The 13,782-nt window shown below is 43.5% G+C and overlaps 1 protein-coding gene across 1 annotated transcript in view; it reads right to left on the bottom strand.

The window, feature by feature from the left end:
• Gldc (glycine decarboxylase) overlaps positions 1 to 13,782 on the bottom strand; it is an 83,223-nt gene that overhangs the window by 49,296 nt on the left and 20,145 nt on the right. Inside the window, exons 3-6 of the mRNA XM_028764102.1 lie at positions 13,081 to 13,216; positions 6,015 to 6,179; positions 1,731 to 1,808; positions 253 to 400 (exon numbers count right to left, since the gene is read on the bottom strand). Of these exons, the coding sequence (XP_028619935.1) occupies positions 253 to 400; positions 1,731 to 1,808; positions 6,015 to 6,179; positions 13,081 to 13,216 (527 nt within the window). The remainder of the gene's footprint in view (positions 1 to 252; positions 401 to 1,730; positions 1,809 to 6,014; positions 6,180 to 13,080; positions 13,217 to 13,782) is intronic.

The following is a 13,782-nucleotide window of genomic DNA, read 5'->3' as shown; positions in this document are numbered from 1 at the left end:
GTATGCAGACAGACTGGCGGGGAGGGTGCATTTCTGCAAATTCCGTTTGCATGTGCATTCATGCAAAGAACATTTACTGGGTGACTACTGAGTGCCAGGGATTGGTGAGTCTCATTAATGAAGAGGAAGGAGTGGGGGAAGAGGATGTCACCATCCCACGTGATAATTGTAAAGTGATTAAACCATACCAAAAGACAGACAGATATGAAAATGGGATGTGACTTCCTAAACCTCAATAAGGGGCTTACCTACCCCAGTCTCATGGGCTTTTTCTACAAGTTCTGTGAAGTCCTCCACCTTCCCCTCAGTATCTGGGTACTGGAACAGCACTCCACTGACGTCTTTGCCACTGAAATCCATTTCATGGGGTAACTTCAGCTCGACAAGCACCCCCCTATATCTGAAAGTATAAGGGAAAATTGGTCCTCTTTATTATGGTGTGTGTTTGCGTACATGCATGGGTACATGTGTTTGTGTGTGTGTGTATGTGTGTATGACTGTATGTGTGCATGTGATGTGTTCACTAGTGCAGATACTCTGCACATGTACCAAGGAACATGTGCAGAGATTAGAGGATAACTTTGTAGAGTTCTCTTTCCACCGTGGGTTGTGTTGATAAAAATGCTGTCAGGCTGCTGACAGAAAATGTAATCAGCAGAAGCTTGTCCCCAGGGAGACTATACTTTCCCTAGGTGCCCTTCCAGCTTTACTCCCAGCTACACCTCACTCATACCTGTCTCGTTGTCATGGTAACAGTACTCCACACCAACTCACATGCATGCTTCACGTGTCTGTCTCTTTCTTCTGTCCTCACTCCCCTCTCAACTCCCTGTGAGAACCTACTCCTGGCAGGAACATTACCTCCTAGAGCTAACAATCCAGCACCTACAACAGAGCCATCTCTGGAACACCCCAGCTCAGCTACAATAAATGAAACACATCCAGATGGCAGCAAGGACTTCCTTAGATTCTTAAAACCCTCTATCTATGACTCCAATCCCTTCCAAAGGGCAGTGTGGGGTAGAACACCTCACACAGCTAAAGCAGAAAGCAGATGCAGAATGGCTGGGCTGGGGATGTTTCAGTTGCTTACAGGACTAATCGATGCAAAGGCACATAGGACTACTCAAACTGGTCCTTAGGTGTTGTGTGGTTTCCTTAGCAACTACATCGGCACGAGGCACACACAAAACCATGGCCAAGGCAGGCAGGTGTGAGCTCTGCTTTTCCAACCGTCCAGAACATTGCTGAAGTTACTTTATTTCATCTTTTATTTAAATATTTATTTACTGTTAGACAGGTCCTCTGACTCTTTTCCTTCATGGTACTTAGGATTGAACCCAGGGACTCAACTGAGACAAGTGTCCTACCAATGAGCTATATCCGTAATCTCTGCTTTGGGACAGGTTCATACTATGTGGCTCATTCTGGCCACAGACTTGAAATCACTCCCTCCTCAAGCTGCTTTCAATGTTTTGAATTTTACCAAAAAATTACAGAACAGCGTGGGATAGCGCAAAGGCAAATGAACTGGTCATGTGTTTGACCCTCAGTGCTGATGAAGAATCCATGGGAGAAAGTTGGGGATGGGGAGGAGGGGGGGCGGAGAAAACTCACCAAATTCAGTATAGAGTAAGTTCACTTCCAATCAGACTGGAAGTGGGAAAGACAGACAAGGTAGAGATAATATGATATTACTCTTGGCTCAAAACACAAATTAAATCAATTACTTGGCTCGAGTCTGGACAACAGCTATTGTTTGTGGGTGGCAACGAGGATCAACAAAAAATCTCTTCCTCTTGTTGTATCTGTGGAAAAGAAAAAGCACATTTAAACTTAAAGATTTTCAAAGGCGTCCCCAAATATCAAAGAGGTTTCTTTCCCTTATCAGCTATTCCAGCATGGCCTCCAACTCTATAGCACTTCTGCTCCTCCTGCCTCCGCCTCCACGGGGCAGAGAAGAGGTAACAAGTGTGAGCCATTATGGCTAGTGTAGGTAGTTCTGGTGATGAACTCTCTCCCAACTGAGCCACTTCTCCAGCACCAAAATCAGAGTTTCTAAGGCGGCCAAGCAGTGAGGAAAACTCTAAGCATACTGTAAAAAGCGAATTGAGTGATTAGTGACTCATAGTTCCTGACAGCAATCCAGTGAAGTTCAACCCTGTTCCAACATAATTTAACAAAAACCAATTCAGTTAAGATATACCATGATTAAAAAGAAAAGGACAAATATTAAGTATAAGAGGAAATTGAAACCACTACAAAAGTAAAGTAATATATCTTGTTGTCACAAGAGGTGTTTTAGCTTAAAGTCTCAGTTGGGCTGAAACAAGACAGACTCTGCCTCAACAAAGTGGGAGAATAACTACCAGACCTTCTAGTCTCTACATGTGCATCATGGATTGTACATGCGCATACACACGCATACACACACACACACACACACACAACACATGCACTTGAACTCTTCTGATTGCTTTACAAAAGCTAATCTACATGCAGACCTAAGGAGAGAGGAGGAAAGAAGTATTTACCGAGGGTGAGCAGCTCATCACCACAAGGCAGCACAGCAGGTAGGAAACCTACTCTACAACACCATTATCTGTGCAAGCCAAGAAATAAACTCATTTGGGCACTTAGGGACAGAGGATCTAATTCTGAGGAAACACCACAAATGTGGGCATATTTCCCAAACTACATGTGAATTCTTCCAGGAAGATATATTCCAATATTCTTCCAAGGCAGAGACTGGAAGAAGAGGGACTATACAGTGATTGTTAACGGTACCCCATTACCTGGTAACTTCTGGAAATGTATCCTCAGAAAATAATTCAAATTCCTAAGGAAGATTTATCTTAGGGATGCATAGTCATTTCTAGTAACAGAAGATGGTGAAAATAAACTAAATGTGTATAGGCAGATGTGAGGTTAAATAACCATGACACTTCCACGCCACAGACACAAGAGAAGTCCTAGTCTAGAGACTTGACTTGAGAGATGGCTCAGTGATGAAGAGCACTTGATGTTCTTCCACGGGAACCAAGTTTAGTTCCCAAAGCCATGTTGGGTGACTCCAAGGGGAATCTGATACTTTCTGACTTCCATAGGTACCTGTGCACATCACACACACACACACACATTCACGAGTGCACAAAACAAAATAACAACAGCAAAAAACCCAAAGTCCTACTCTAGAAAGCTAAGTAAGAATGAGGTGTTCAAAATAGACTGTGAAACAGGAAGGAAAACCAGGTGGAGAGGTCCTGAAACGCCAGCACGAAGACGTCAGGCCGGGAAGAGCTGAGTTCAGGTGATCTCAAAGAAGCCAAGGCCTGAGAAAACAACTAAGTGTCAGAGGGTACCTGGGCCTTGGGATTATGTGCTACCCAAGAACTGTGGAATTAGGAGTTGGGGGTGGGGGGAAAAAGGAATGAAAACAAGGCAAACACTAAATATGGAAAATTCTTCCTAAGGCGTGGCTGATGGTGTCCATTACAATGTCAGCTCCTCCCACGCCCCACCCCTCCTATACTCCAGGTACTGAGGGCAAGGCTATGCCCATAGCAAGCTTATTTCTCAGGTCATATGAAGGAAGGTGGTCAGTGAAATGTACATAAAAGCTGTTGACTGAAATCTCTGTGAGGTCTTGAATTAGCTAGAAGCACCCCTGGGTCCCTGCCCTTTGCTTCTTCCTGAGTGCAGATGTGGATGTCCTCCTGGCTAGAAGCCTAACAGTCATCTCCTGGCATGAGGATATAATGTAACCCTAAAGGGGGCAGGCAGACAGGGACACCTGTCCTTGACAGCATTTCGGGATTGTCTAATAAGTCACCTTTGGACTTACGCAATGGTTTTCTGTCAAAAACAATGTTTTTTCTGTCAAACAATTAGAGGCTTGAAAATGATTGTAACATATATATGAGCCTATGTACATACAGTGTGTGTGTGTGTGTGTGTGTGAGAGAGAGAGAGAGAGAGAGAGAGAGAGAGAGAGAGAGAGAGAGAGAAAGCTTACTCATGTGTACAGCAAGAAAGTGTCTAAGAGCAGGGTTTCAGTTTTCCAACTCATGACTCATTTTTGTCACATAAATCTTGTCAGAAAGAAAGTGTGCTGGCTCGACTTAGGTCACCTTGACACACAAACAAGGGCTATCTGAAAGGAGGGAACTTCAATTCAGATCTAGCTGGGGATAAGCCTGTAGGGCATTTTATATTTTTTTAAATCAATGGTTGATCTGGGAGGGTCCAGCCCTTTGTGCATGGTGGCATCCCAGGGCTGGTGGTCCTGGGTTCTATAAGAAAGCAGGCTGAGCAAGCCATGGTTAGCAAGCCAGTAAACAGCACAGTACCCATCCATAGCTTCGGCATCAGCTCCTGCCTCCTGCCCTGTTTCAGTTCCTGTCCTGACTTCCTTCAATGATGAACAGCAATATGGAAATATAAGCCAAACTCTTTTCTCCCCAACTTGGTTTATGGTCATAGTGTTCTATAGCAGCAATAGAAACCCTAACTAAGACAAAAGGTAAAATATATATATTTCTTTACCGTTGCCAAAAATTTTCTTTTGGCAAACTCAACACTGAGCTATAAAATTCCACACGGTGTTGCCACCCACAGTTCAGGATGCTGGCACTCAGGGATGCCTCTCTTCTGGAGGGGCTCTCCCGCAGAACCACACACGCATATATATATGTATATATGTATGTATATAGAATACACATTCAAATCAAACATTTGCTGAAGATAGAGCATAAAGACACTTATTTTGAAAGAACCTTTTAAACAAAAGCAATTTGCTTATTGATTGATTGGAATGCCTGGCCCAGCTGCTGAGGAAACCTTTCTTTTTTTAAAGATTTATTTATTTATTATATATGAATACACTGTAGCTGTCTTCAGACACACCAGAAGAGGGCATCAGATCTCATTACAGATGGTTGTGAGCCACCATGTGGTTGCTGGGATTTGAACTCAGGACCTCTGGAAGTGCAGTCAATGCTCTTAACCACTGAGCCATCTCTCTAGCCCGAAACCTTTCATATTAATGAGATAGCCTTTACTTTTACTTAAGAATTAAATCTTAGCTGAATGCTTGATTGGAGAAGATATAAAACATCTTCAGATTTCTCAAGTTGATGCCCACTTTGGTGTTATGATTGTCAATACTAAGATACCTCTTGATATAAATATAGTACAATACGGCAAAAATATATCTAGAACTTTTCAGGAATTGTTTGAAATTGTCTTTACCCCAAGCCAAAATCCACCTAATACTTTTAAATGAAATTCATCAGCAAAACAAACAGCAAATTTTGGAAAGCAAGCATTCAAACATAATGTAAAACAAAGACATGCTAATTTGACATGTACATTCTGAGGAACTATGGTGTGAAACTCTTAAGTCTTTGTTTTTATAATGTAAACATTTATGTATGAGAGCAGAAGATTCTGTCTAGTAAACTGCAGTTTAGTTGGACATGGTGGCTCATGCCCATAATCCTAACACTTGGGACTTAGAAGGTAGAGGCCAAAGGATCAGGAGTTCAAGGTCACCCTCAACTATACAGCCAGCCTGTGATCAATGAGACCTGACAAAAACAAACAATATAAAAAAAGAAAAAAGAAAAAAAAAAAGAAAGAAAAACCCTGTAGTCCATGGCATGCAATAATTTTGAACATGAACTGTTTCAGGCAGCATTTATTGATGTGTGTAACATGGAGGAGGCACATGAGATTCAAAGTGTGTACATTTGTCATGTGCATGAAAGACCAAAGCTGTAATGAAGTCAAATGATACAAGGTCTGCCAGAAACACAGATTCATTAGTATTCTATTTTAAATTAACTTTTGGTTGCTACATATTCAGAAAATCATCTTTACTGTTGCCAAAATTTTCTTTTGGCAAACTCTACATTCAGCTATAAAATCCCGAATGGTGTTGCCACCCTCAGTTCAGGATGCTGGCACTCAGGGATGCCTCTCTTCTGGAGGGGCTCTCCGGCAAAACTTCTCACCTGTGGCACAGTTGCATCGCCTCCGCGGCCGCGGTCGCCTCATCCAGCAGGGAGGCATTGGCCATGTCCAAGCCTGTGATGTCAGACACCATGGTCTGGTAGTTGAGTAAACTCTCCAGTCTCCCCTGAGACACCTCTGGCTGATACGGAGTGTACTGGGTGACCCTGAGAGGGAAACAGAAGACTATGTCCAAACCATGCCACTCCTGACCAGAGAAGCTCACGAAATCCCTTTATTTTCAAATTCAATGCCCAAATTTCTTGAGAATTATATAACACATTGGTAAGACTCTGAGATGACCAATTTGATTGGACTTAAACCTGCTTAGGAGATCAATGAAATATATTTCTCAGTGCATCTCTGTGGAAGTTTCCAGAAAGGATTAACTAAGGTAGAAGACCCAGCCAGAATGTGAACAGAGACTCACCCTGAGGTGGACAGCACCATACAGCAGGTTAGAGCTGGTTAGGTCTACTGGATTGAAAAAGAAGATGACTTGCTGGTTGCCAGGACATGAACTCCTGCGTTCCCTCACCTTCCCTCCCAATGACACTGACATGGGTGGTGACCTTGGCAGGTGATGCCCACTAAGGAGTTTGCCACTAAGCTGGCAACCTGAGCTCAACCTCTGAGAGCCAAATGGTAGGCGAGAACTGCCTTAGCAGGCTGTCCTCTGGCCTCTATGTACAAGCTGTGGAGGTCCCTGGAAGTACCCCCCCAATAAATAGATAAGTAAATAAAACCTTAGCCAAAATAAATCTTTCACCTCTAAGTTACTTAAGCTGAGTATTTGGTCACAGCAATAAAAAGCCAGTTAATATGTCTTCTCTTTAAGTTTTTATGGGGAAGAATAGAATTTTCATAGAAAAAAATTATTCTTTGGGCACAAGAAGTACTTATTTTTTTTCCCCCTCTGCATTTCTTTCATAGGTTTACTTATTTCATTTTAAGTCAATGAATGTTTCACCTGCTTGTGTGCATGTGCGTTATATGTGTGTCTAGCACCCATGGAGGTCAGGAGAGGAAATAAAATCTCTTGAGACTGAAGTTACAGATCACTGTGAACCATCATGTAGGTACTGGTAACCAAATCCAGGTCCTCTGTGAGAACAAGTGCTCTTAACTACTGAGCCCCCTGAATCTTACCATGTAGCTCAGGCTACCTGTCATTCACTCAGTAGATCAGGCTGGCCTTGAACTGGCTGCTTCTCCTTAACCTCTTGAGGTCTAAGATTATAGATATACCACCATACCCAGCTCTCTACATTATTTTATGTTACATTACTATTTTAATTGTCTTATTGTACACATGTATTTTGTATGAGCATTGTATGCACGTGTGTGTGTGTGTGTGTGTGTGTGTGTGTATGTGTGTGTCCATGTGTGTGTGTGTGTGTGCATGCGCGCGCATGGAGGGCAGAGGTTGATGCTAGGATCTTCCTCAATTATTCTCTGGCTTGCCTTTTTTTTTTAATTAATTAATTTTGTTTCTCATATGCATTGATATACATGTATGTTAGTGTGAGGGTATCGGATTCCCTGGAACTGATGTTACAGACAGTTATAAGCTGTTGTGTGGGTGCTGGAAATTGAACCTGAGTCCTCTGTAAGAGCAGCCAGTGCTCTCGACTTCTGAGCCACCTCTGCCGCCTGCTCCAGCTTATCTTTTGAGACAGGAACTCTCGATGAAATTGAATTCATCAAGTGGGCTAGGAACCGTGTGCGCCAGCCATCCACTCTTCCTCGGCACAAGGATTGCAGACGTTAGCTCTTGCGTGGATACTGGGGATCTGAACTCAGGTCCTCAGCAAACATCTGACAGAGCTATTTTCCCAGGGCATCCACATATGTTTTATTATAAGCTAGCTTTTAAAATCTATGCCTGCCTGACTGCCTGCTTGCTGCCCCGTTCCCAGATATGAGAGTCACAGACTCACCTTCTGAAACTGTAAGCCTCAAAACAAACCCTTCTCTAAGTTGCCTTCTCCTGGTATCTTATCACAGCAATAAAAAATTAACTAAGACACCAAGCCAAAAGAGTAAGTGATGTCTCTCTGTCTCTGTCTCTCTCTGGCAATCACATGCAGGCTTTGAAAGCATTGCTATGTTGAATGCTTTATTTAGAATGATTTATCTTTGAAGACCTCCTTCGCACACAGTACTACTACAGCACACTATAATAATTTTCTGATCTTTCTTTTACTGGTGTGACATACTGGTGTGTATGTGCACAGCAGAGCACATTGTTAATGCAGTTAATTCCCCTCCCCCCCAACAGCCGGGATTAGCAATTGTAAAGGCAAATTCTAAGCGAGTGGTGAACTGGAAGGAAGGACGCTGACAATACAATACAAAGTGCAGGCAAGTGAATGGAACATGAGAGAAATGAGATCACAGGAAACCACAGACAATGGGCAGTGGCAATCTCCAGCCGGACAAGACCATCACACCCAGCCTGCTGTTAGGAAAACAGGTGTGACACTGTTCCTGCCATATGCTCAGATGGACGGCCCACCGGGATACTTGCATTGTGTTCAGGGACATCATTTGAGATTTAGACAGGTAGACAGACACAGTTACTTTCTTTCTGTTTGATTCTTGTTTTCAGAAAGGGTCTCACTATAGTCTTTCTTGGCTGGCCTGGAACTGTCTATTGTGGACCAGGAGGGCTTCAAATGCAGAGATTAAATTCTCAGAGCTGAGATTAAAGGCATTCTCTTAGCTGCACCCAGCTACACCCAGGAGAGATAGCTGTTATCTGGAGCAGATGTAAGCGGGATACATTTTCAAGATTAGCAGCAGGCCACATGAGGCCTACACAAAGTTGAACAATTTAAAAAAACAGCCAAAGTGCTCTTTTTCATTCAAAAGCATGTGCGGTCCTACCTTAACAGCTGTTGTTGAACAACAGTGAGCAATACTTACTATTTCCATAGCAAATTCCAGGCCAGCTGGGGCTAAATAATGAGACGCCATAAAAGATAGATGTGGTGGCACATGCTGTAATCAATCACAACACTGGGGAGGCCGAGGCAGAAGGATTAAAAGGTGGAGGCTGCCTGGACTAGACAGCAAGAATCCTGTCTCAAAAAATGAGGGATGGGGGAGAGAGCGAGAGAGGGAGGGAGAGGAACAGGGAAGGAGGGAGAGTGTGTTTGAGTGTGAGTTTGGGACTTAAAAATCTAAAGGACGGGTGGTGGCGCACGCCTTTAATCCCAGCACTTGGGAGGCAAAGGCAGGCATATTTCTGAGTTCGAGGCCAGCCTGGTCTACAGAGTGAGTTCCAGGACAGCCAGAGCTACACAGAGAAACCCTGTCTCGAAAAACCAAAAAAAAAAAAAAAAAATAAAAAAAAATCTAAAGGACACGGTGGCTCACACTCTAGAGATGCTCACAAACCACCTGTGACTCCAGATTCAGGGCATCCCACACCTCCAGCTCACTGGGCTCCTCCAGATGGCTGTGTACTACACCCCCACAGACACATAATTAGAAATATAATCTTGGGGGATGGGGTAAGGGGACAACATATGAAATGTAAATAAAATATCCAATAAAAAAAAAGAAAAAAAAAAGAAATATAATCTTGTTTTTATACCTTGGGGGCAGAGGCAGGGACGTTGCAGTGGTGCTGCTCTAGGAGAGGATCTGCTCTGGGTTCCCAGCACCGTATCAAGCAGCACGTAACTACCTGTAACTGCATTCCAGAGGATCTAACACCCTTTGTCTCTGTGCAGTACACATGCATACACCACTAACTCAGACACACACACAAAGACATTAGAACCTTAAATTTCACATTAATTTAAGAAGAACAAGGGGAAAAAAGACCAGGTATGGTGGTATATGTAATTAATCCCAGCTCTGGGGGGAGGAGGAGTTCAAAGCCATCCTCTGCTACATGCTTGAGTTTGAGGATAGCCTGGACCACTCCAGGCCCTGTTTAGACAAAGCCTAAAATGAAATCCCATCATTTAAATCCACATAAGGACCATCAGTCTTCCAATGGCACCTGTACCTGCCCAGCCTTTCTTGGTTGTGTCACTAATCTGGCACTAATTCTTAAACTATGAAATTGCCAAATATTTGAGGTTCAAATGTGTATTTTTTGACTCCCCGTTCAAATATCTCTGATGAGGTGAGGCTGGCAAGAGGGTTGTCTGAGTAGAAGCACTTGTCATCAAGCCTAAAGACCTAAGTTCGACCCCCAGAACCCACATGGGTGTCCTCTGAGTGCCACATGTGCACCATCGCACGTTCCTACCCATAAATACACCTTGCACAGAAGGGATAAAATGAACAAGACCTAAAGATCACTTCAGCCTCCTACTACCCATGGGAAAGAGCGTTAAATTTCCTGACCACAGTTGCTCAGTTTGAGATTGCAATGAGCTGATCTCTGCCGGTGGGGTTTCCTTATTCCATCTTTTGCAGGACCAGCCTTCCTGCTGTTAGCCCCCTTGTATTATAATCCAAGGTTGAGGTAATGTAATCATCACTGCTTTGAAAGTCACTTCTTTTATTTCAAGTTTTTAAAATAGTTACTTTTTTTTTTAACACTATAGAAATATAACAGGCATACATGTTCTTCTTAGCAATGGCCTGTGAAAGGAAGTAAAGAATAACCCCAATTCATGGTTAAAAATTTCTACCAAGTCAGGCGTGGTGACATTCATTTAATCCCAACACTCGGGAGGCAGGGGTAGGTGATTCAGTCTCTGAGAGGTCCAGGCCAGCTTGGTCTACAAAACAAATTCCAGGCCAGCCAGGGAAATTATAGTGAGAGTCTGTCTCAAAAAAAAAAGGAAAAAATAAAGCCATCAAAGAGTGACTAGAGAAATGGCTCAGCAGTTAAGAGCACCGCTGCTTTTCCAGAGGACCAGGGTTTGATTCCCCAATCCATCTGGTGGCTACAACCATCTATAACTCCAGTTCCAGAGGGACTTTAGGCCCTCTTCTGGCTTCTCTGGGCACCAGACATGTTTGTGGAACAGAGAGGTACATATGGGCAAACACTCATACACACACAATTAAAACATTTCTTAAAAGCATTTTTAAAAGTTTTTCAAAGTTGCCATGAAAGGGCTGATGTCATGCATACTGGAGTTTGCCTCAGTCAGGGTGTGGGGGGATGTTTAAAACCATTCGTCTGAGGAAATGCAGATGTCCTCAGTGGTATGAACACATGAATTCAGTATCAGGTACCAAGAGGAATTAAAAGAGGGAAAGATCAGTGATGGATGAGTGTGTCTTAACTGACATTAATTCAAATGCTTTCCTTTTCTAGATGAATCTCAATATATGTGTTTTAAAAGTATCTCCATATCTAAAAAGGCTTATAGTTCTGAAGTAGGTTACTTGGTAATATATTCAACACAACATTGGCATTTACTCCTACGTAACCAGTTTCCTCTATCATTCTGATTATGCTTTTCTTTTGGAATCGGGGAGAAAGTAGGGGGCTTTCAGAAGGGCTCATAAAACCCAAAAAGCCCATTTTAATCTTACTGCCAATATTACAAACACCAGAAAGCCACAAGGCAAATGCCAGCATTGATATTAGTTACTGACATTCTCAGCAATTGATACTTTGGGGCAGTGGACCCCACGAAACGAGTTCTTGATCCAGTGTACAGTTTCTTTTAGGAGCCCAAATGTTTGTATTCTTTCGAGTCTATGTGACCCATTTATTTTCACCTCACGTCACCGGAATTTGTTGGCTCCATCTCTATGGAAACCATTCAGAAGTGTAATGTGAAGTGTACCACCCACGTGTTCACAGCCTTCCCTGTCAGCATGAGCAGGGTGCAGTATCGCTCCGGGACTCTGACCAGCTTTTGGATAATAATGCAAAGCGACAATATTTAAAATGCACCCAAAGCCCGAGGCTGAAAAACAGAGTATTGTCTCCTTCTCAAAACACTGGCTGCCCCCAAATTAATTAGCATACTAGCTCACAGCCAGGGAGAAATATGGCAGACATTCTGTATGGTCACTGAGAGCAAAGGCCACAGGCCAGAGCTCAGGCAGAGAATGCTGTAGCCCATTCATGGGCACCAACAGCTTTTTTTTGTTGTTTTTTTTTTTTTTTTAAAGGGGGAAGAGAGAAAGGCTATTTGCTTTTGAAATCAACCTTAGAGTTTACCATGCAAACTTTTACCAGAGCCACAGTGGAAAACAAGCCCTTAGCTAATCGAACACATTGGCAAGCACATTCATACACTGAAAAACTGAACCGTTCTCTTATTTAAAAAGGAGTATGTAGCCATGAATCTCCACACAGGAGTAGAAAGCAGACATGGGTGGGGGGGGGCAACAGATCTGGTTTCTGTAAAGATGGGACAAGACCAGCAGGATGGCCCTGCGGGGAAAATGGCTTTCAAGACAAGCCTGACAACCTGAGTTCCCCAGGCTCCATGGCAGAAGAGAACTGACTCCTCCTGAAAGTTGTCCTCTGACACACATAACCCCGCCCCAGGAGCAGGAAAGAATTATCTGATTGGCAAGGGCTGATGGGAGCAAGAAGCTGGTCATCTAAAGCACAGGCCTGTTCACAACACACGTGTTCACTTTCTCAGTCAAATGGCAGCAATAAAGCTGGTCTTACAGTCTTCACTTTCTGACACCATGACTTCATTTCTATCACCTTGAACTAAGAAACTGGGGTTAATTGGGGACATAATTATTGACACTTAAAAACCCTGGCAAAAGACAAAAGTCCGAGATGCAATATTAAGTTCCGACACAGTCTAACATGCCCCAGGGTCTCACCAGAGAGGAATAAAGCCTTGTCCAAAAACAGCATAGAAATTCAGGTTGATTCAGGAAGAGATCACCAGATCTGGACTTTATGCAAATTAAAGGGAAAAGAATCTATTTCAACACCCTGCAAGAAATTTCCTAACCAAATCCAGGTGGGTTCCTGGAGTTGAAGGCAGCAGGGGGCAGGTGTGAGTGTGTGAGCCGTGGGATACAGGGCCCACATGGCTGGTGTGAGTGTGTGAGCCATGGGATACAGAGACCACATGGCTGGTATGCCTGTTCTCTACAAAGGAGCTACATTACCATCCAGAATTCTCCAGTAAGTTCCGCAAAATGGTCTGGGGCACTGAGCAGTTATAATAGCCCATGCCAATATACGATCTCCAGATGCGATTCTTGCTTGCAATGGCACGCAGGGTTTCGAGGATTTCATTCTCACCTGATTGTGGGGGAAAAGAGACAGGTTACTAGAGAAAATGCCCGGCAGAGAGCTCCACTTACTGTTTAAAAGCCTCGTGTTCTTTGAGTGTTTGCTTCAGGAGAACAGCTATATAGAAAACTACAGTCACCCATCCAACCATCATTAAATAATACTGGATATGGAAACCTGGTAGGAGGGCCCACAGATTCCTCATATCAATCGCGTGTCATTTTTCCACCTGTGTAGTATGTGCACATTTCTGTGCACGTGTGTGTGTGTGTGTGTGTGTGTGTGTAGGTGCACACCCTTATGTGTGTGAATAGAAGCCAGAGGCTGATACTCTCCTTGATCACGCTCCAGCTTATTTTTGAGACAGGATTTCTTACTGAACCCACAGCTCATTGATTCAGCTAGACTTCCTGGGCAGCAAGCCCCAGGGATCGGTGTGTCTCAGCCTCTGGGACATGCATGCTCGGCCACACTTAGCTTTGATGTGGGTTCTAGGGATCAAACACAGGCCCTTTACCCACTGAGCCATTCCCAGAGACTCATGATTCTTGACTCTTCTTCATTCAAGCCCCCCC

The sequence above is a fragment of the Grammomys surdaster genome, unplaced genomic scaffold (genome assembly GCF_004785775.1).
Source record: "Grammomys surdaster isolate TR1022 unplaced genomic scaffold, NIH_TR_1.0 141, whole genome shotgun sequence".
NCBI lineage: Eukaryota > Metazoa > Chordata > Mammalia > Rodentia > Muridae > Grammomys > Grammomys surdaster.
This window is presented reverse-complemented; position numbering and strand designations above follow the sequence as displayed.